The sequence below is a fragment of the Fulmarus glacialis genome, unplaced genomic scaffold (assembly GCF_000690835.1).
Source record: "Fulmarus glacialis isolate BGI_N327 unplaced genomic scaffold, ASM69083v1 scaffold17968, whole genome shotgun sequence".
Lineage (NCBI taxonomy): Eukaryota > Metazoa > Chordata > Aves > Procellariiformes > Procellariidae > Fulmarus > Fulmarus glacialis.
In genome coordinates, this window is record NW_009230322.1 from 8605 (window position 1) to 29484 (window position 20880).

At 36.8% G+C, this 20880-nt stretch overlaps 1 protein-coding gene across 1 annotated transcript in view; it reads left to right on the forward strand.

Moving 5' to 3' along the window:
• LOC104081435 (transcriptional regulator ATRX-like) overlaps positions 1-19646 on the forward strand; it is a gene marked incomplete at its 5' end in the record, with an annotated part of 27522 nt that extends 7876 nt beyond the window's left edge. Inside the window, 11 exons of the mRNA XM_009584191.1 lie at positions 7-125; positions 485-638; positions 937-1040; positions 3163-3271; positions 4379-4556; positions 5941-6135; positions 15183-15332; positions 16540-16665; positions 17623-17718; positions 18281-18409; positions 19255-19646. Coding sequence (XP_009582486.1) covers positions 7-125; positions 485-638; positions 937-1040; positions 3163-3271; positions 4379-4556; positions 5941-6135; positions 15183-15332; positions 16540-16665; positions 17623-17718; positions 18281-18409; positions 19255-19533 — 1639 coding nt within the window. The remainder of the gene's footprint in view (positions 1-6; positions 126-484; positions 639-936; positions 1041-3162; positions 3272-4378; positions 4557-5940; positions 6136-15182; positions 15333-16539; positions 16666-17622; positions 17719-18280; positions 18410-19254) is intronic.
• Positions 19647-20880: the final 1234 nt, after the last annotated feature.

Below are 20880 nucleotides of genomic sequence, written 5' to 3' on the forward strand. Positions count from 1 at the left end.
CGGAAGTGGCAGTGATAATGATGTTGAAGTCATTAAAGTCTGGAATTCAAGATCTCGTGGAGGTGGAGAAGGAAATGCAGAAGAACTTGTAAACAACCCTCCATCTGTTACAAAATCGGATGAAGGTGAGTATAATATACAAGTAAATAAAATACAAAGCAGCTTAATTTTGCAAAAGGTGATTTGAGAGGGCTGTCAGGAATTCTGCTTTGTTGCAAAATGGCAAATTCCTTAATTCCATGAACTGCTTCTATGCTTGCAGCTCCCGCTACTTCTAAGAATATAGTCTGCTTGGAAAAACAAGGGACTAATCTTTGGTAATTGCTAATACTGCAAACACTATTTTTTCTTTGCCTATTTAGCTCTTTTCATACCAGTTAAGCCTAATAATGAGGAAACAATTCTGTAGTTCAGACATTTCAAAGCATTTAAATGGAGACTGTGCCTTTATCTTTTAAATTTTTTTTTCGCTTGTTTTTTATAGGCAAAGCTACATCCTCTTCCAATCCTGGTAGCCCAGCACCAGATTGGTACAAAGATTTTGTCACTGATGCAGATGCTGAAGTGTTGGAACATTCTGGGAAAATGGTGCTTCTCTTTGAAATTCTTCGAATGGCAGAGGAGCTTGGAGACAAAGTGTAAGCCAGTTCTAGAGATATTTTTAATGACCTTATAAATATATTAGTCTGACAGTGTTCTTCATTCAGTCTTCATAATGCTGTAGCTCAGTTTTCTGAAGCAAATGTGCATGCTACGTTCTTTTTTATCAGTGAGTTTTCCCATACATGCATGTACTCTACCAAAGTCTGTCTTTGTGTCTAGAAAGGCTGTTTGTTTCAAAGGTAGTATCAGAGTGAGGAGGGGAGAAAAATAAAGCAATACAATAATTAAAATAACCTCAGAGGTGAATTTTGTGTTTCCTGTTTCTGTTTTCAGCCTAGTATTTAGCCAGTCCCTAATATCTCTGGATTTGATAGAAGATTTTCTGGAGCTGGCCAACAGGGAGAAAACTGACAAAGAGAAGCCTCCTATTTATAAAGGTGAGCGTCACCGTGAACAATTGCAAAGCTAGTAGCTTTTTTACAAGTCTCTATTCAGTCCAAAGGGAAAGGATTTGAAATAATTTTTTTCATTAGAAGTATTGTATGTTCTGTACTATTCCTGAAGTTGGCAGGATTATCGGTCTCCTCTGCAGGTGGTCTCGGCTATCCCATTGTGGACTCTTGCTTCTGATTTCGTTCTGTATCATCCGTGCTTAATATAGCTAAGCAGATTAAATGTTCATCATCTGAAAGGAGAGAAGGCATTTTGTTAAATTCTGTACAAAAGTGATGTTATATGCTGATGCGTGGCAAATTCTGATCCTTCCTACCGGGAGAGAGATAATGAAAGAAAATCAGGCTACTTTAAAACTGTGTGTAGAACATGCAAGATGTGAATTTAGGCTTTATATGTACTGCAGTAGATTAGTTTATGGATTTCATAAGGGAGCAAAGTATTGAATTAATTATTACCCTAGTGATGCTCAAATGGCGAGGAATTTCTCACTAGCCAGACATGTCCTCTGTGTAGGATGTTTCTTCCGCTTACTCTGTGAGATCCTCACAGAGCTCCTGATGGTACAGTTCATCTTTATGTGAAGTTTCAGTTCCCAAAACGTGTTGATTGAAGAATTCCTTTGAATCTGCCATTCCTTTCGAATATCTTATTTCTAAGTGTATAAACATGTTGAACAGTTGCATAAGAGAAATGTGACTTAGTGGTACCAACACCATAGTTGGACGAAGATCTCCACTATCTCTCTCTCACCGACTTACTGTTTCTGGCTGTCGTTTCCTTACCTGCTGACTGTTTCTGGCTGTCTTTTCCTTCCCTCCTGAACATTTGTCATCTTCAGATATTAAGAGCCGCCTGTATTTTATGGAGTTTGTGCCTTTAGTCCAAGATAATGTTTTAAGGGGTGGGGTTTTCTTCGTTTGTGGTAGTTCTTTTGGTAAGCAATTAGACTATGTATCATAGCAAGATTCACCATATAGAGACCTTCCTGACATAACTCAATAATCTGTTTCTTGTAATTGATTGTATTGAGCAGTGCTGTCTCCTAAAAATGCTGTTTTCTTTATAATTGATGGCACAGTGGGGTTCATTTTGTGTACATGTATCTTGATGGCCATGAATGGGCCATGTTAATTGGGGAGAGAAGAAAATCTTCTATCAGCTGTAACAATTTTTTTTCCCTATCTGGCAAGAAGTAGCAATAAGTCACAGAGAAATTAAACTCAAAAAGATTTTTCTGAATTTCAGTTCCAAAATGATTAGACCTTGACTTTTGAAATCGCCTTTTGAGCATTTACTTGTGAATGCTATTTGTATGGGAGAGACTTACTTACACTAATTGTGTAACACGAAACTGCACAGATCAATTAGAGAAGTACAGTTTGTACTATAATGCCTAAAGATAAGATGTAGTTACTTTTTAAAATTAACTTTGGCTCCAAGTTAAAGCATATCTCTACAAATGTGTATATACAACCGGAAATAGTGAAAAATAAGAGGAACTACCCAAAAAAAGCTCAGGTCTTTTCAAATACTTCAGTTAAAATTTAACCTTGGAACATAATTTGATTATAAATTTGTATCTTTAAATTCTGATCTGTATAAAACTGCTTTGAGGAGTATCATCAGTTGATCTTTTTGTAAAAAAAATAACGAAATCTTAAGAAGAAATGGATAGTGGTAGATGCTGGATACTTATTGCAAGGTAAAATGATACTGACAACATTTATTTTGTTCTATTTTTGAATCATTTTAGGTAAAATTGGTTTAGGGTTTGTAGGAGCTATCGCAGCTTGTGGATGATCATTGTCATCACAAATGCAATTGCTATTATTTTCTGTCATGTTACGTATTTTATATTTTGTTATGCAAGCTTCACTACATAATTTTCAAGGCATGCCTGTGGCAAGCACCTGTATCCTCCAAAAATGTTCTCTATCTTGAATAACCTATAGTCTTCTCTCATTGTTTTAAAATGTCAGAAAATAGTGTATTTTATGTTCCATATTTGTTCTTTTACTATTTAGAGAGTTGTGTATATGCAGTATTACCAGTCTGGTTACTTACGCAACCAGCATCTTAATAATTTGACTATTACACTTATAGGTGAAGGAAAATGGTTCAGAAACATTGATTACTATCGCTTAGATGGTTCAACTACAGCTCAGTCAAGAAAGAAGTGGGCTGAAGAATTTAATGATGAAACTAATGTGAGGTGAGATCTCTTCTGATACATATGCTTGATTTTCACCCTTCTCTTTCTTTTGTTCCCTATTTCTTTGTTACTTGTATTAGTTTAATGACCTCTTAAGGCTAGGCAAATAAATACCACAATGCTGTCAGGTGCAGAACTTGCACAAAAAACGTGCAACCACAATAGGTTTCTAGTTTCCTGAGATTACTTCCATTTGTACTGATCAATACTTGTTCAGTGTTTCCTTGCTGTTTTCATTCTTGTTTAGATTGTAAGCAATTTGGATCCGAGACAGTCTTTTTATTACAATTACTTAAAAGGACATTAAGATCTAGGAAGGTCAGAGCCCCGTGGGGTCTGGCCAGGAGACAGCAGTCACTTGATCAGTCAGAAGCATATAGCTCTCCTAGCTGTCTCCAGAATTGTCTCCCAGCCATCCACCGTCCATACAAGATGGGACTTTCAAATCTGATTTGGATAGGTAGATAGATACAAACTTGTACAAGTTTAATGAAGTTAAGGAGCTTCACCTTCCTAGATTTGTTTAAAAAATAAAATATGTAGTTATGTTTCAGTCATTTATAATGTACAGAAAAAAAAGTTAAATCGAACGAAGTAAACTAATTCAGTGTTAATGCTCTTAAATAGTTTATTCTGCCAGGTATCTGTCAAGAGCTCATTTTAAGTTGAACCTGAGCGAGATGGTATTCAAAAAAAGCAGATACATCAAAGAGACAGTGTCATTTTAGAGTTATCCTGAAAGTTTGCTAGCCGGGAAACAGTTTCAATAGCATGGGATATGCCTGTTTAAAATTATGGTTTAATTTGATATAACTAATTTTATTAGAGTTTGAAAATGCAAAAACCAAAATTTTTTTCTTATTTTCTTACTCACCAGTTTTTCTTAACAGCTGGTTTGCAAAAGGCCCTGGTCTGTATTTCTGGGAGTGTATGTTTTGCTAGAAGTGTTGCCCTTGTAAAATCTCTATCTGTTTTATGCTTAATACAGTATTTTAATGACGTTTTTGAGTTATTTCAGTGTATGAACAACTCCATAGTAACACAGCAACATGGGAACAATATTTGTTTTCCAAAATATTAAAATTCTGCAACTTTTCTCTGTTCCAGAGGCCGCTTGTTTATTATATCCACTAAAGCAGGTTCCCTTGGAATTAATCTCGTGGCTGCTAATAGAGTAATCATCTTTGATGCTTCTTGGAACCCATCGTATGACATCCAGAGTATTTTCAGGGTTTACCGCTTTGGGCAGAACAAACCTGTGTTTGTGTACAGGTTTTTGGCTCAGGTAGGTTTCTGTCTTTTGTGTGGTATTCTGCTCCTGCAATCAAATCTGTAAACTGTAACTATTTGGACTTGTGTTGAAGTCTGTAGTGGTCCACCCTGATCCAGTCATCTTCCAGCCTAATCTAATAGCAGTATTTGGCCACTGAAAAAACTCTTGAAGGAAAGATTGGTAAAATAAGTATCAACTTAAATTTTTTCATGTTAAGCCCACCTCGTCTGATACTTTGTGTAACACAAATTCTGGAATTCTAGCAGTGATTCACACACCAGACTCAGAATAGCATTCTCAGCTTTTTTAATTTGCACACCACTAAAAATTCTTAATTGAATAGACTGCATAGAGGATGGTTGTAGTTAGGCAATAGGCTTGCTCAGTGTAGCTGTCTTCTACAGACCCTTGGTCTGTGGGCCCCTGACGGTCCAACTGGAATGAAAACACAGGGAGGTAAAGAATTTTTTATAAAAAGGTGTCCAGTCATGGTTTGAAAACTTGTATCACACTTGTATCACCCTATAAATATTAAAGATGTGTAATAATTCTGATGGTCACTGATCTATGCTTTTTTAAGTATAATGCCATTATTTCTGTTAGGAAGTATCTTGTTCAACTTTTAGTTCTTCAGGTGGTAGAGTAGACTGAAGACCTTTTCCCAGTAACAGTACTAAACTCTTGATCAAGTCCCTATTTATGTGCTAACTTAAATAGATTATTTTTTATAACACGTTACTGTCGGACATGGGTTTTTTCTTCAGGCTTCAGTCTATTTTTATAGTTTTCTATGTGCACTTTTGAACTGTTGAGATCCTTTTTAAATTACAGTGTTCAGAACAGGCTGTGCTGTTCTCATACTTCTCATAATAATTTTTTTTTTTAAAAAAAGTAATTTTCCTTTTTTCATCAATGATCTAATTTTTTCATACACAGCTGTGATGAATTAGACTTGACTGCTTCCCTTCCCCTCTCCTCTCCGCCCCAGTGATATGGTATCTGTTTTCCTTTTTACAGGCTGTTCAAAGCAGCAAAATAAGGTACATGCTGTGGAAATTGCCATTTTTTTGTCATAATCCTACTTTGGTGAACTGAAGCAAAAATGGATCTCTTCAAAACTGAAAAAACACATTTCTTACTCTAGTCAATAGCTAGATGACATCTGTCACGTACACAATTCATATTACTTCGTGTTTGCTTCCAGGAAGGGTTTTTTCTTTTTTTTTCTCAGCAAACAAAGTGTTTTCAGGTCATTTTGCAGATACGGGGTCAAAGAAAAGAGGAAAATAGAGCACTGTTATGTTGTTGCTCTAGCTGTTTTATATCTATCGATTTTTTTTCCTATATAACAAGCAGGTCCAGTATTTGTATGAAAGTGAGTGTCTTCGTCTTTTAGGGAACGATGGAAGACAAGATCTATGATCGTCAGGTAACAAAGCAGTCATTGTCTTTCCGGGTTGTCGACCAACAGCAAGTTGAACGTCATTTTACTATGAATGAACTTACAGAGCTGTACACTTTCGAGCCGGATTTGCTGGATGATCCTAATTCAGAAAAGAAAAAGAAGAGAGATACACCAATGTTGCCAAAAGTAAGTTGATGCACATCAATAGGAATTATATGCTGTAAAAGTAACTTACATCTGATTAAGGACATGGTGTATTTGATCTTGGAAGGAGAAGAGTGCTGCGTTTTTACTTTAGAGCAGTATTTTTCACTTTAAATGGAGCTGAATAGCAGGTAAGACAATAAAATATGTGATTAATATAATGGATGGTATAATGAGCTAAATAATGAATTTCCCTTCAATGTAATTGACAGTATAAGAAAAAGATCTTCAGTTAAAAGACAGAAATTTTAAATCAGAACAAACAAATACTTTTTCACACAATTTGAGTGAATAGAAGTTTTACTGCAGGAAGCTGTGGAAGCCAAGATTCAAATTAATACGGGTGCTTTTGATACCTAGCATTACCTCAATTTGTGATAACAAATCTGTGAGGTGATACTGTCCTTCAGGGTCTGGTTTTTATATACCTAGGTAAGACTTTGTAAGAGTCAAATTAATCCATGCTCTCCTTTGCCACGCCTTTTTCATAGAATCATAGAATCATTAAGGTTGGAAAAGACCGTTAAGATCATCAAGTCCAACCATTAACCCAACACCACCGTGCCCACTAAACCATGTCCCTAAGTGCCCCATCTGCACGTCTTTTAAATACTTCCAGGGATGGTGACTCCGCCACTTCCCTGGACAGCCTGTTCCAAGGCCTGACCACTCTTTCAGTAAAGAAGTTTTTCCTAATGTCCAGTCTAAACCTCCCTTGGCACAACTTGAGGCCATTTCCTCTTGTCCTATCGCTTGTTACTTGGCAGAAGAGACCAACCCCCACCTCACTACAACCTCCTTTCAGATAGTGGTAGAGCGCGATGAGGTCTCCCCTCAGCCTCCTCCAGGCTAAACAACCCTAGTTCCCTCAGCCGCTCGTTGTCTTCCTCAGTGTCCTTCTTGTAGTGAGGGGCCCAAAACTGAACACAGGATTCGAGGTGTGGCCTCACCAGTGCCGAGTACAGGGGCACGATCACCTCCCTGCTCCTGCTGGCCACACTATTTCTGATACAGGCCAGGATGTCGTTGGCCTTCTTGGCCACCTGGGCACACTGCCGGCTCCTGTTCAGCCGGCTGTTGACCAACACCCCCAGGTCCTTTTCCTCTGGGCAGCTTTCCAGCTTGGTTTTTAGTTCCTTGTTTAACTCTTCTTGTAGGGACAATTAATAGAGATAGGTAGAGACGGGGAAGAAGATGCCCTTATTTACTGTTTGTGAGGAAATTTGGACAACCTAAGATTTTGTAATCTGTTCGTAGTGATGCCAGTACTAGCAGAGACCAGTGACATTTTTGTAGACAATCATTTAGACCATTTACACAACTTAGTGAGAATGCTGATATTCTATACTCGAGATAATACAAAGTAGCGATGTCAGACCTTTTGCCAACTTGGTGTTAAATGAACTTTAGAAGATCACAATGGTTGGTTTTCACTGAGGCCTGTCTAAATCTATTTGTAGTGAATGTGGCGTGTGTAGTAGTGGTTCATTGTCACTGCTCTACGTGGTAGTGGTTCACTATCCTATGTGATACTTAAGGAACTGAAAAATTTACTGACTGTTAAAAATAAAAACTATAACTTCTACCGTCAGCCAGGAGTAAACTTCAGGGGAAAGAATAACTGGCGCAGTTATTTTTTCTTTTTTTCCAAGTCAGTTTGTATTTAAGGTTAGGCTAAGGTTTTGTAGTTTGTCTAATTTATATTCTTTGTGTATGTGGTCTGCTAAAGACTAATTCATCATTAAGCTGTTGTGCAATTTTTTTTGCTTCTTACCAGTTGAATAGCTAGTAAACAGTAACACGTACATGTATAATCCGCGATTAGTTAACTGGTTAAATTTCTGAGTTACCACTGTGTTTAGGTCATCATACAGTGTCTGGGTGTGGGGAGGGAGGTTTTCCAGTTTGTAAATCTATTAATTTCCAAGGAAAAATGGTATGTTTTCCATTCAAGACTATCTGTAGACCACTATAATATAATAAATTGTGGTCAGGCATCACATTGGCATTCTTAATAGTTAAGCCATTATCTGAAACAGTCTGTTAGACCACCTACAGTGTCGGTGCAGCTGCTGGGGGGATTTAGGAAGTGTTAGCCCTGTAAGTGTTAGTTGCTGTTGCACATGCATTTTAAAACCCTTGAAAACAAACTTTAATGACTGTATCTAAGCTCTTCTTATTACAATGTTTCTCACTGTGAGCAGTAAACTGTAGATAACTGAAAATTTTATTCTACCTTTTTACTATGTTGTACGTTGTTATTTTGGCAGATTCATTTTTTTACCTCCTAAAAAATCTTCCCTTAGGTTGTAATTAGTAGTATTTATTTTATCTTTTTTACGTTCTTAGTTATTCTATGCCATATACATTTATGCTTCCACAAACTCATAGCTAATGCATCACCATTTGTGGCTGCAGCTGCTACTTATTTTTAAGAAAATAAAAATACGTCGAAAGCCTATGAAGCAACTGAGTATGCTTACTCAAAGCATTGATCAATCCAATGCAATAATTGTATTTTGAAAGTTACTTGTTTTCTTTTACAATAAGAAATCAACTAATGAAGTATAATGTAAAAGAGAAAGTTTATAAACTCCAAACTTACTTTATCATTCAGTTTTAAATATTAAGTTCCATATTAAGTTCCAATTAAATATTAATACCCTTCCAACCATCAGTGTAAGGTTCGTGTAAGTTAAGTTGAATACAAGCTTTTAACCAAGTCCCTGGCTGTAAATAGAGCAAATCTGTGTACTGGAATTCTTTTTGTTTTTTTCATGGTTTTAGCAAACAGTATTGAATGGAATTTCATCCTTTTGAAGATGTGCATCTTAGTACATACTGTGTGCAAATTTGTAATGCCTTTTTTTAATTTGTTGGTTGAAAAGGCTATAAATCAGGTAGATTCATCTTATTTTAGCAGTTTCTGTATTTATTTGTTGAAAGCAGGGCTTTGCATTCCTGATAGCCTCACAGAATATGGGAAGCTAGCCATTAACCCCCAAATATTTTCCCTTTCTTTGTCCCCCCTGAATTAGTCTTGGTAGTGAGGAGGAATCATGCTGGATGCTGAGTTCCCTCAGCTCCTGCAGGAGTTGGGAGCCGAGAGCTGCAGGTGTGAAGTGTCGTAGGAAGTATGTAACTCCCGATGCACGTTTTTAGCCGGCTGGCAGAGTAGCCTGTGGCATGCGTGGTAGCTGGTATTTGCCTGTGTGGTCGGTATAGTTGTGGTGAAAACTTCTCCAAAATGTTAGAGGGGGAGAAAGTGTTCCCAGAAGTGTTAATAATAATCAGTAGCTGTCATCATGTAAAGCATTACTTGCGATTTGGGCTTTGGGCAGGGAGTCTGAGGGTAGGACTGAAGTCTGTCCTGTAAGGCCATCAAATATGCCTGAGTGCCGAGTTATCATGAATGAATCCCGGGTAGTTCAGCTAAGGAAAAACACCAAGGGAATACTTAGATTTAGGGTGACTCCTCTGCTGATTTGGCATTGACCTGCCTTGCCTGGATGATTAGCACCAAGGTAGTAAACTGTCACAAAGGAATTTATATTGGAGAACTTGTTTCCTTTGGTACTTATGTTTACTATTTTGATGATCCCACCTTTTTTTAATTATTCTTAGCTGCATTTATCTTCCCGATGAAGCTCCGCTGATTGGGATATTTTATTTTCATTTTATCCACAATTGGGTTCTTGCTTTGCACACAAAACTGAGCTAGTCCAGTAGTTGCAGTGACTCCTTCCTTGATTCCTGTGATCTGTGTAACTGAATTGTGGCTCATGCCTTATTTATAATATCGTAAGTTTAACTTTTATGTTTTATTTCCTATTCTGTCGTCTTTTGGTCTGTCCAGTTCTCTAAAATCCTACATAAACAATCAAAAGCAAGTATCAGCTCTAGGAAATGCTGCAGTGGATGTTATTATGTAAATTGTGCAAGATTATTCATTCAGAAAGTCAACTATTACTTATTCCGGTGTAATTTTAGCAGAAATACATGATTTAGCCTTATAATTATGAAACTTCTTAAAAATTCAATGACTTTAACAACACACTCATAGCGTTTTTTTTTTAAAGTTGATTAAGACGACTATTGATATGCTTATGAAAACATTCTGTTGTCACATCGATTAATTACACAGCATTTGGAGATTAAAATTCTCTTTAAGATCGTGTTGCGTGATACTCCGATGCTTTGTTCATGGTAAGTTCAGCACACCCAACCTGATCTCTGCAGTTCTTGGCTGGAAACAAAGGCCGCTAAAACTTCACCTGTACTACTCTTCTGTCATTGAGCTGTCTACCCCTTGCTTACAAAGACTGAGCTGTTCCTTTATAATTACCAGAAAAGCAAAATAGGCATTTAGGCTAAAAGAAGGCTTTAGTTCTGCCTTTTACAGGTTTTGTGTATAATTGTCTCTCTTTGTCTTCAGGCCTCTTTTACATCTTCAAAGCATAGTCTGTTGAACACTGTTATCACTGTGTAATTTTACTGTTGTGCAGACAGAAAGGTAAGGGATTACCTTTGTAATCCTTAGCATTGCTGTGAAATGCACAGTAAAAACACGTAAATATACTGAAAGTGTCAAGTGGAGATACAGCTAGGCTCTGAAAGAAGAGACTCCTCAGAACATGGGTAGAAAGATGTTTGAAAATATGCATTTTAGAATTGACCCCTTCCAAGCATGCTTTTTAGAGGGAATTATGAATATGAATTAGGTGAAATGTTTTCCATCTTTTCTCCAACCATCTAAGCATGAATGTGGAAAAACCTGGAGGGATAATAGCTTTTCTGCTGGATGTCTGCTAAGTCAGAGAACTTCTTGACTTCAGCGACACCCCACAGTAGGAAGGTTCTTTAGGTATGCAGCCAGGAGTCGTGTATGTTGAGGAGGAGTGATTCGGAGGTGAGCGTTAGGGTTCTTCTTGTAACTCCTAGTTTTAACACACTTTTCAACTTCTTTGATGTAAGAAAAAAAATGTTTTTTAATTCTTTTGTTTTTAATGGGTTAGCAGAATTCATTCGATATTGTTTTAAAAGTCAGAAGTAAAGCCGCTATGTGAGTGAAGAAACAAATACTACTTGATTTTTAAAATACGTCCTTGAGAATTTTGTTTTTGCAATAATTCAAGTTTCAGTCAAAGACCAGTTTTCTTAGAAAGTGGTGTTACGGCGGGGGAAGACGCTGAATGTTGCTATTTTATATAAAAAGTCACACGGCAAATGCGCAGTATGTAGTTTTCCTGGAAGCTTATCAAAGTTTCGTATCAGGTTTTAATTTTAGCCGCAGTTTTCTGCCCTTTGCGGTCTGAACAAGACCTTCAGGTTGCCGAGGAGTGCTGAGGAGCCAGTGCGTACAGTTCTCGGGGGAAAATGCCTGTTGCACGACAACTGTAACTTCATAGTGCCATTTCTCTGCCCTTACCCCTCTGAAACAGCTTCTGTGTCTTGAACAATGTAAATACTTGGTTTTAACAGAATATTTTTATTATGAATGTTGTTCACATGAATTATTAAATTAGTCTTAACTTCCACTGCTTGATTTCATTCATCTGCTATCCCTGTGGACTTGAAAAGGACTACTTCAGAAATTCAGTCCAAAAAAGGTGTAACAGGTGTATTAAGACTGAGTAATCATGCAGTCAAATTTGCTGTATTTAAGTACAGAAATAATTACTGTATGTAGGCCATGAGCTTTATGCAAACGTAGTGATTCATTATCTAACGCAAACTAAAGGCATAAGCAGGTTTTGTTATTATTTCTGTAGAGTAGCAATTCAAAAGGAAAAGATGGTGTAAAATGAGAAAATTCTGTTTAATGTATTATGGTTGTATTTCGGGTGTTATGTTTTACTTGGCTCTGAATTTAACAGTTGATCTGGAGTCTTTTTTTAAATCAATGTGATTTATGACTGAGCTATTGTTTTGGTTTTTTTTTAAAGTAGGTTCTCACAGACTCTCAACACTCAGCTCCGGAAGGATTGTATACTGGGGTAGACTTGGCTGATACGTAGCTAATGGGAAAAAGGTTTTTTCACCACAAATACTGATAGCCGGACTCAGTGATAAGTGGAGTACTCGTGACTTACCTTGGCCAGTGCGATATGTATTTCAGAGCAGTATATATGAGGTGGCAGCTGGACAAAGACAAAATGGGGGCACACTGTGTGTCCCTTGGAGCTGGCACTATTGCACCCTCTGTTCCTTGCTTATTCTTCCCCAGATCAGCGTGTTCAGTGGATTAGAGTCGCAGTCACGTTTTTATGTGAAATGAAGACTTGGCTCAGTTGAGGTCATGTAATGCAGATTGGAAGAACAGATTAAAATAATAGTGCAGATTCAGTTGCATATAGTATATCATTATTTTATACTACCTTAGGACATAGCCAGGGCATGTGTTTTACTGTAGTTCCGTACTAGGGGACAATTTTGTGAATTTTGGAAGGCTGTTGATCTCAGAATCAGAAGAATTTGCTGCTTATTTAAATCTATTTTTATTTTTAATTTTGGAATTAAATGTTCAATTGGTTGAGAAAAACTTGTTTATGAATTACGACATAACTTGCATTCCTTCATGGAAGATTTCCTTTCTAATACATTTATCTCTCCATAGCATTTAATTTCCGTCAGGATTTCAAAAAGACAAACCTTTTTTTAAAATTCAAAACCTTTTTTCAGTATCTCTTCATTTTTTCATTCTTCACCAGGATTTCATCTTAACGCTTATAAACCAATTGATAATCATTGTTCTATCAACAAGCTAAATAAATTAAAAGGAATACTTATTCTGATGATTTTTTGTGTGTAAGGTGAATTTATTATTTTTTCATTGTAAAATTAAACAAACTAAATGGCAGTACCTTCCATATCCCAGTTTCAAGCTCCATCATTAAAGTTAATGCAAAATAAAGTTTAGACAAAGAAAAGCAAACACACAGTTGGATGTAATTTAAACCACATTTTGAAGACTGTGTTGGCTAAGTGAGTGTGGATTATATTCCAGTATTGTTTTCAGTAATAGTGTTACCATGGAAATTAATGCATATGCATGTCCAGGAACCGTCGACACACTGATGTACAGCTAAGGTATGCTGAGAGGGCTTTAATTATGTTAGCTTGCTTTTGTAATATCTTCTTGACTTCTTCACCCACTTCCTCTAGATGTTTTCATCATATCCTATTATTGCATCCTTTTTCTCTCTCTGCCATCTCTCCCACTACCCCAAAAATACCACTATTTGTTTCTTGTGCCTGTTAGTCCTGCAGATATTACATTGAATTTTTTGTTGAGGAGCTGGCGGTGAAAGCATTGATTCAAATTTAGGGAGACTAGATAGTAGAAGGATGAAACAAAGACTAGCTTATATAACTGGTTAACATAATTGAGTTTTAAACACACACAGAAACAAACAACTTTCTGTAGCTGTTGTGACAAAACCGCTGGTCAGGACTTCCACATGCAGTTCCCAGAGTTGTTGCAAAAATCTGTTTGCTTGTGGGTACAAGCCCTTCTTTCCAATCATTGTTCTATCTAGATTATAAAATGTCGGACAGTTTATAGCCCTGTTTGTACAAATGCCTAGCAGAATCAGGGCATGCTGTGGAGTGGGTCTGTAGGTATTCATATAATTATACTGCAAAAAGTATATTGAGTGAGTTCACTGTAATTCATTTCAGGAGTCGTCCAAAAGTTCAACGAGATAATGTTTTTGTATTATGAATCTTAGACTGAATGCTGAGGTATGTTGGAGCTTACTTAATTCAGCAAGCCTATCAGTGATACAAATGCATTTAAAAAAAACCATGTTCAATAATTACCTCCAAAAAGGGGACTCCTGCGGTGCAGCATGAGCCGTTTTTAATAGTCTTATAGAGCGCGTTTTTCTTCATCCTTTGCCGCATTACCTTTATTTTAACACAAAGAGGCGTCATCTTTAAAAAACTGTGGAGACTGGAATGTTGACTCAGTGAGAATGAGGACTGCAAAACCATTACTACCTACCTTGAAATACCAGCTTTTCACATTCATTTTTTCTATCTGTTTTTATATCACTTTTTAATTGAGATTATGATCTATCATAATGTGGCATCTGTAGTCCAGACAAGGGCAGTAGCAACTTAATATTTTGGCTAGCAGCTAGTTTGGTTTTGCTTTATCTAGGAAATATTCAACACGCTGGTAACTCTGCATTTCCAAAAAAATAATAGGATTTATGTATAATTTTTTGTATTAGAAATCTTAGACTGAATGCTGAGCTATATTGGAGCTTTCTTTTATATATATGTGTGTGTGTGTGTATATATATATATAATATATAAAAAAAACCCAGATATTTGTATATAAAATGTTAGTATGCCTGTGAACAAAACCTTCACAATAGTTTGCCATTATAGAGGACATTGTAATATATTTTGGTTAACCTTAAAAGCAATTAAGCATTAGGGGTATTGTGGAATACAGGGGTCCAAATTGCAACCTGCTGATCAAACCTGGTTCGTAGCAGTGATTTGACCTTTCTTAGTCCAGATGGGCGGGGGACTATTTTATCTCAACATGTGTCTTAACAGTTTTAAGAAAGCATCCTTTTCTGTTGAATGCTGATGGACACTTGATGGACCAAAGTACTACTTAGTGTTTTAAATCCAGGAGAGGTGCTCTTTACATATTATAAATGCAGATTATTGATAGGTCCTCTCAGGTATCCAGCCTGAGCAAAGGAAAAATCACTGAGCACATTCCATTTTTCTTAGGTTCTTAAACTGCATTTATTGTTGTGGAATCTGAGTGCATTCCTGTGGTTCATTAAGTGATGGGACTGTCATCTCTGTAACAGATTGTTAATCCGTTACCCTCCCTCTGAGGAAAATTGTACTTTTAAATTATTTCTTAATTTTGTTTCACTGTGAAGTGCTCTGAGCTGCTATTTGTGAAATTGGGTCAAAGCAGTACATTAGGCATGCGCAAAGAGTAAATATAAGAGAGCTACTGAGTGACCTCTCATTTTATCGTCTCTTCATTTGAACAGGACACAATTCTGGCAGAATTGCTTCAAATCAATAAAGAGTATATAGTTGGGTATCATGAACATGATTCACTCCTGGACCATAAGGAGGAAGAGGAACTCACTGAAGAAGAAAGGAAGGCAGCATGGGCAGAATATGAAGCAGAAAAGAAGGTAAAGCTATCTAGTCAGTTTACATATATGAAAATAACCTTTCCAGATTTAAGTACCACTTACCTTTTCAGTTTGTTTGGGGGAAAATTAATTTTCTTATAGGCCAAGAAATGGATATGTAAAGCAAATTTTGACAGATGAAAAATGGAGATACCGTGTCTTGTTTACTCTTTCGATGCTTTTCTTTTGTGTGTATTTTCTTTGTTACTTTCATTTAAAAGTTACTTTTTCCTTTTATTTTCCTTTTACACACACATTTTTTTCTATTTCATAATAAAACTCAACTGGTGTCCTGTGTAATACCTCTCTTTTACCATTTGAGGGAAATTTCTAGCTCCATTAAAGGTGTACAATTGATTTCAGAATTTTTTGCTACGATCCCACAAACATGTAGGCATCTGCCAGAAAGGACCTAAACAACCTTGGGGGTTTTTTTCTGTTATTCCCTGTGTCTTGTTTATTTGATATTTAAGCAGGTGGTAGAATGAAGAAAATTGTAAATTGGCTACAGGTTTGGGATTTTTTTACTGTAAAAGGAATATGATAACTTAGTGTAATTGGAGTCTAATAGGAAAAAATTCCTGGAAAGGCAAAGTTTGGTACTCAAATCTGATCAGTAATCTGAAAGTACAAGAAGTGGATGTACAGATTGCCACTGACCATCCTGAGTGAACAAATGACAAATGAAATGGAGTATTTGGCGAAGTTTTTGTGAGGGAGAAGAAATAGGAAGATACAATATAGTAAGCACTGAAATTGCCCTATGAGAAATCCATATGGGAGATGAACTTTATATTCCTGCCAATAAATTATGCATTTCACGTCTTCAAAATTTGATTACAGTCAGGTCAAACTCAACATTAAGTAGTGGGCTTGCAATGTAAAAAATGCATCTTAAACAACTTAAGATATTCTAATAAGCCTTGGTAATTTTTTTTCTTAGTATAGCAAATAATTATAATTAAGCTAAACTCCTGTATTACTCAAGACTAGAACTTAGGTTCCTCGGTGATTAAAATGTCCTTCTGAATTGAGGTTTGGAAAGGATCTTCAGTTTATTGAGACAGGTTAGCCTTCACGCGCAGTGTACAGTGCTTGTAGTCTTCTCTAAGGGCTGATTTGTCTGCCTGTGGTATTTCGTGGGTTATTATAGAAGACCATGAATTATCAGAGTTATTCAAATATAAGTGCATTTTGTGTTTTTAAGGGCTTGACTATGCGTTTCAACATGCCAACTGGGACCAATATGCTTCCCACAAATTTCAACTCTCAAACACCATATATTCCTTTCAATTTGGGTGCTCTGTCAGCAATGAGTAATCAACAGCTGGAGGTAAGTAGCAATCCAAGTAGTGTAACATGTCTGTGGTGCTGTAAGCATGTATGGTTTTTTTTCTGTCACAAATAATGGATAATGTCATTCTTAAATATCTTGATATTTATGTAATTGTATTCTATTTTTAATAGGGTTTTTTTGTGTGTGTGTGTGTGTGTGTAGCTATATTGAAGTCTAACTTGTATGCATATAAACCTCTACCTGTGTAGTATCTCAGGATTCTGGAAGATTAACTGCATTCTTTGCAGACATTAATTACCACATCTAGCTTTCTGACTCCATCTGTCTTCTGTCCGAGAAGGAATGGGAGAGAGGAACGCATGCTCTGTTCCTTGGTTATCTCAGGTCTTGGTTTGCCATCTTAGCTGAAGTAGCTGAGGGCATTTCTTCCGAATAAGATGCCAGGCTATAAACTGCAGGAGTTGAAGCACAGTTGTCGTATGATACCTACTAGTGTCGGGTGAGGCGTCTGTGCTAAAGAATTGAAAATCTGCAACAAAGTGTGCAAATCAGGGGGACCTGTGTTGAATATACCTGAGGAATAATACACAATATATGCCAGTATTATGCTAAAATAGATAATTTAGCGTAATAGATAATATTTTGAGAACACAGAATGAGTTGAAACTGTAATATCATTGAAGTCAGTATCATAGAAAATTTGCCTGGGTAGAAATGTAGCACTCCTGTGATGATCTAAAAACCTTTGGGTACAAAAATAGTTTTTTATAAATACTGTCCACCGTACAAATTGGCAGATTTATACATGCTGGTTCAGTTTATGCTGAAATTCAGTTGTGTGGAAGCCTAGACATTGACTTGTGCAAATTGAGAGAAAAAAGTAATTAAAGTCTAGGTACACAAGGCAAAGATGAAGAAAACTTATAAAAGGTTGGCAAATAAATGCATTCTTTGTATCTGTGCTTTATAATTATTCTTCTGGTTTTTTCTCAGGACCTTATTAATCAAGGAAGAGAGAAAGTTGTGGAAGCAACCAACAGTGTAACTGCAGCAAGAATTCAGCCCCTTGAAGACATCATTTCAACCATAGTGAGTGCAATGGATAACTGTAGGTTTAGATCAGGAGATGGGAAAATGTTAAGTGTTATCAGGCAAAGAAATTACTATTGTATATGGTCATTCAGCTAATTAATTGCATTATTAATGAATATGATTTCCAGTTTGTATTGACCTTTATCCCTGCAGCTAGCAGTAACCCTTAATGGTATCCACATGACATAGAGCCTTAGAGGACTAGCAGTTTAGATCCATAATTATTTGCCATGTTCTGAAAACGCTGATTTTCTACAAATAAGAATAATAATTATACACAAATAAGATGTATTTCCTATATCTTGTCCTCTATCTATCTTGGGCTGCTATATTTCTCATTTGCTCCCAATAACCTAGAGGTGTATTACCTTAATTAGTGGTTAGAAGAACTAGTAACTCATAGTTCCGATTCTGGTGAAGTATAATTTTGCATTTACTGGAAATTGGGCTGTGTTTTAACTCTTGATGCAACTCTGAACGTAACGCAAGACCTCAGTTACCATTACGCTTTTGTTAAAATGACTAGTGCCAAGAAGGTTTTGGGTTTTTTTCTTTTCAGTGGAAAGAAAATGTAACACTCACAGAGAGCCAAGTACAGGCCCTGGCACTGAGCAGACAGGCAAGCCAGGAGCTTGATGTCAAGCGCCGAGAAGCCATCTATAATGATGTCCTTACTAAACAACAGATGGTAAAATATCTAATATTTATTTGATCAACTGTCCGTGTTTGAACTGGGATGTTCAGTATGGTCTTTGCATGTGTGTGTTCATAAAATAGAAGTATATGTTTAAGTACATAAATATGTACTTAGAGAATGTGTGTTTCAATGGGTCAAGTATTTGCTGGCGTTGTGTAACCGTGTATATGACGTAACATCGGGAGACGGTGACTTCTGCGGTGTGTTGGATTGCATTGCTCAGCCTCATCGAAGGAGACTCCATGAGAAGTTCATTTAAAAAAAATACTCGCCAGAGTATTTTTCTGTTGAAGTAGTTTGCTTGAAGGTCATGAGGCTTAAAGAGAAATCTGATTCCCAGAGCTCAGAAAGCAACTTGGGAAACAGACATCTTAGAAAGTATTGTAATGTTGTTCTAGCTTAGAATTATTTTGCAAAATCTGAAAGTTGCCCAGATTATGTCAATGGGAAGAGTTTTCTCTCAGGCAAGCAAACATTTAGTGACAGTCCACATGCAGGACTTTCAAAGGGAAGATAAATGGTACCTGACAAATAATGGTGTAACTTATACCTGGGAATAATTTCACAGTATAGTGCATGTTCCCGTAGCAACTTATCTAAATGCTGCATGCAATACAATAGGCAAGTCATTAAGAGAACTTAGCCCTAAATGGTGTTACTAAGTGGTTTCTACAGTAATCAGCTTGTGAATACCATCACATTAGTGATGGTGATAACAATGGTGCTTTTTTCCTTCAGCCATGCTATCCCTAACAAATTGATTTTAACTCTGAACTTGATACTTGCAGCGTTGAGACAGGTCATGCAGTTGTAACAGCTCTACTTTCCCTTCACAGTTGATCAGTTGTGTTCAGAGGATACTTATGAACAGAAGACTACAGCAGCAGTACAATCAGCAGCAACAGCAGCAGATGTCTTACCAGCAAGCAGCAATGAGTCATCTCATGATGCCAAAGCCTCCAAATTTAATCATGAATCCTTCCAACTACCAACAGATAGATATGAGAGGAATGTATCAGTCAGTGTCTGGTGGTATGCAGCCACCGCCATTACAACGAGCACCACCCCCAATGAGAGGCAAAAATCCAGGGCCTTCCCCAGGGAAATCAATGTGATTTTGCACTAAAAGCCTAAAGGATTGTTAAAATCAGAGAAAGAACTTTTATTTTTTTAGGAATCAATGGCTTAACAGAACTCAACTGTAAAAAAAAAAAAAAAAAAAAAAAAAAAAGTTTGTCCGGTCCCCTTAAATGCCATGTTCCATATTAGTGTTTCAGCTTTGTTTAAATAGGACATAATGTTTTCCCTGTTGTCAGTGATGTTGCCTAGAATCTTCTTACATATGTTGAGTACAGGAGATAACAAGTTGTTTTCAGTGAAAACAAGTCCTCCCGTAACAGTAGCATCTCCACAGGTTTCCTGTCTAAACTCCTACGCTTGCTTTTAGTAGCTGCGAAGCTGTCATCAAATTTGAGAAGCTTAGGAAGGACTGCAGGTCTGTATGTTTCAGTATACCATATGTGAATTGTAAACAGCTGAGTTCTTGATTAGAGTTGATTCCTCAAATTATGGAATACTTTTCTGCTTACCCATTTCTTTGTATTAGTGGGAATATTGTAACAGAAATAGTGTAGTTTCCTTTTGACTGAGGTCTGGGCTCATACTATATCATCTATGCTGAATGAAATAGGAACTGAAAATACTCTTTGAAACAGAATTGAGTACAATGTTCTTAAATACTACTGCTCTGAAACTTTTGAGTCATACAGTTACATAGAAACTGTGTATACAGCCTTAAATAGTGACTTGGGGAAGGTGATTGTTCTTCCCTAGTCTTCTGCCATTTTTTATTTTCAGTTTTATGTGATGGAATAACAAATGGCGATCTTGGAGTTGGAGATGTTTTTCCTTCACACGCTGATTTACTCTATGTGGAGTCCAATACAAAGCACATTTCTGTTAACTCCTTAATGCTGGTGCTACTGTCTTTTCCCATTGCCGGCAGTGGGAGACGGGCCATGAAAATTAAATTCCTGGTATTTTGGGGGTTAAAATAGTGACGGTGGCCAGGGTCAAACCCTGTTATATATACAACTTTAGAATGGCAGAACCATTGCTGATTTAAAATCAATATAAAGAAAGTGCTGTAGCAACTTCCAGAGCTGCCAGAACAGTGAAGTAACTTTTCCTCTATTAGATAAGAGTTTTGGTTATGCACTCCTCCCCATTCCCTTTCGTTTGTGTGAAAACATGATTTAGTAAACAAAGAGCTTGATTTTTGGTTGGTTTTTTTATGTAGACCAGAGCTAAATTTCTGGTTTATTATATATCATTAGCACTCTCTTTACCCACACTTTTTGTGCTTGTGAAGATATAATTAAATACAAATAGGGCTTTTCTTTGAATATAGTTTGGTTGATTCTTCCCCCCCAAAAAAAAAGTTTATAATCTGGGGGTAAAAG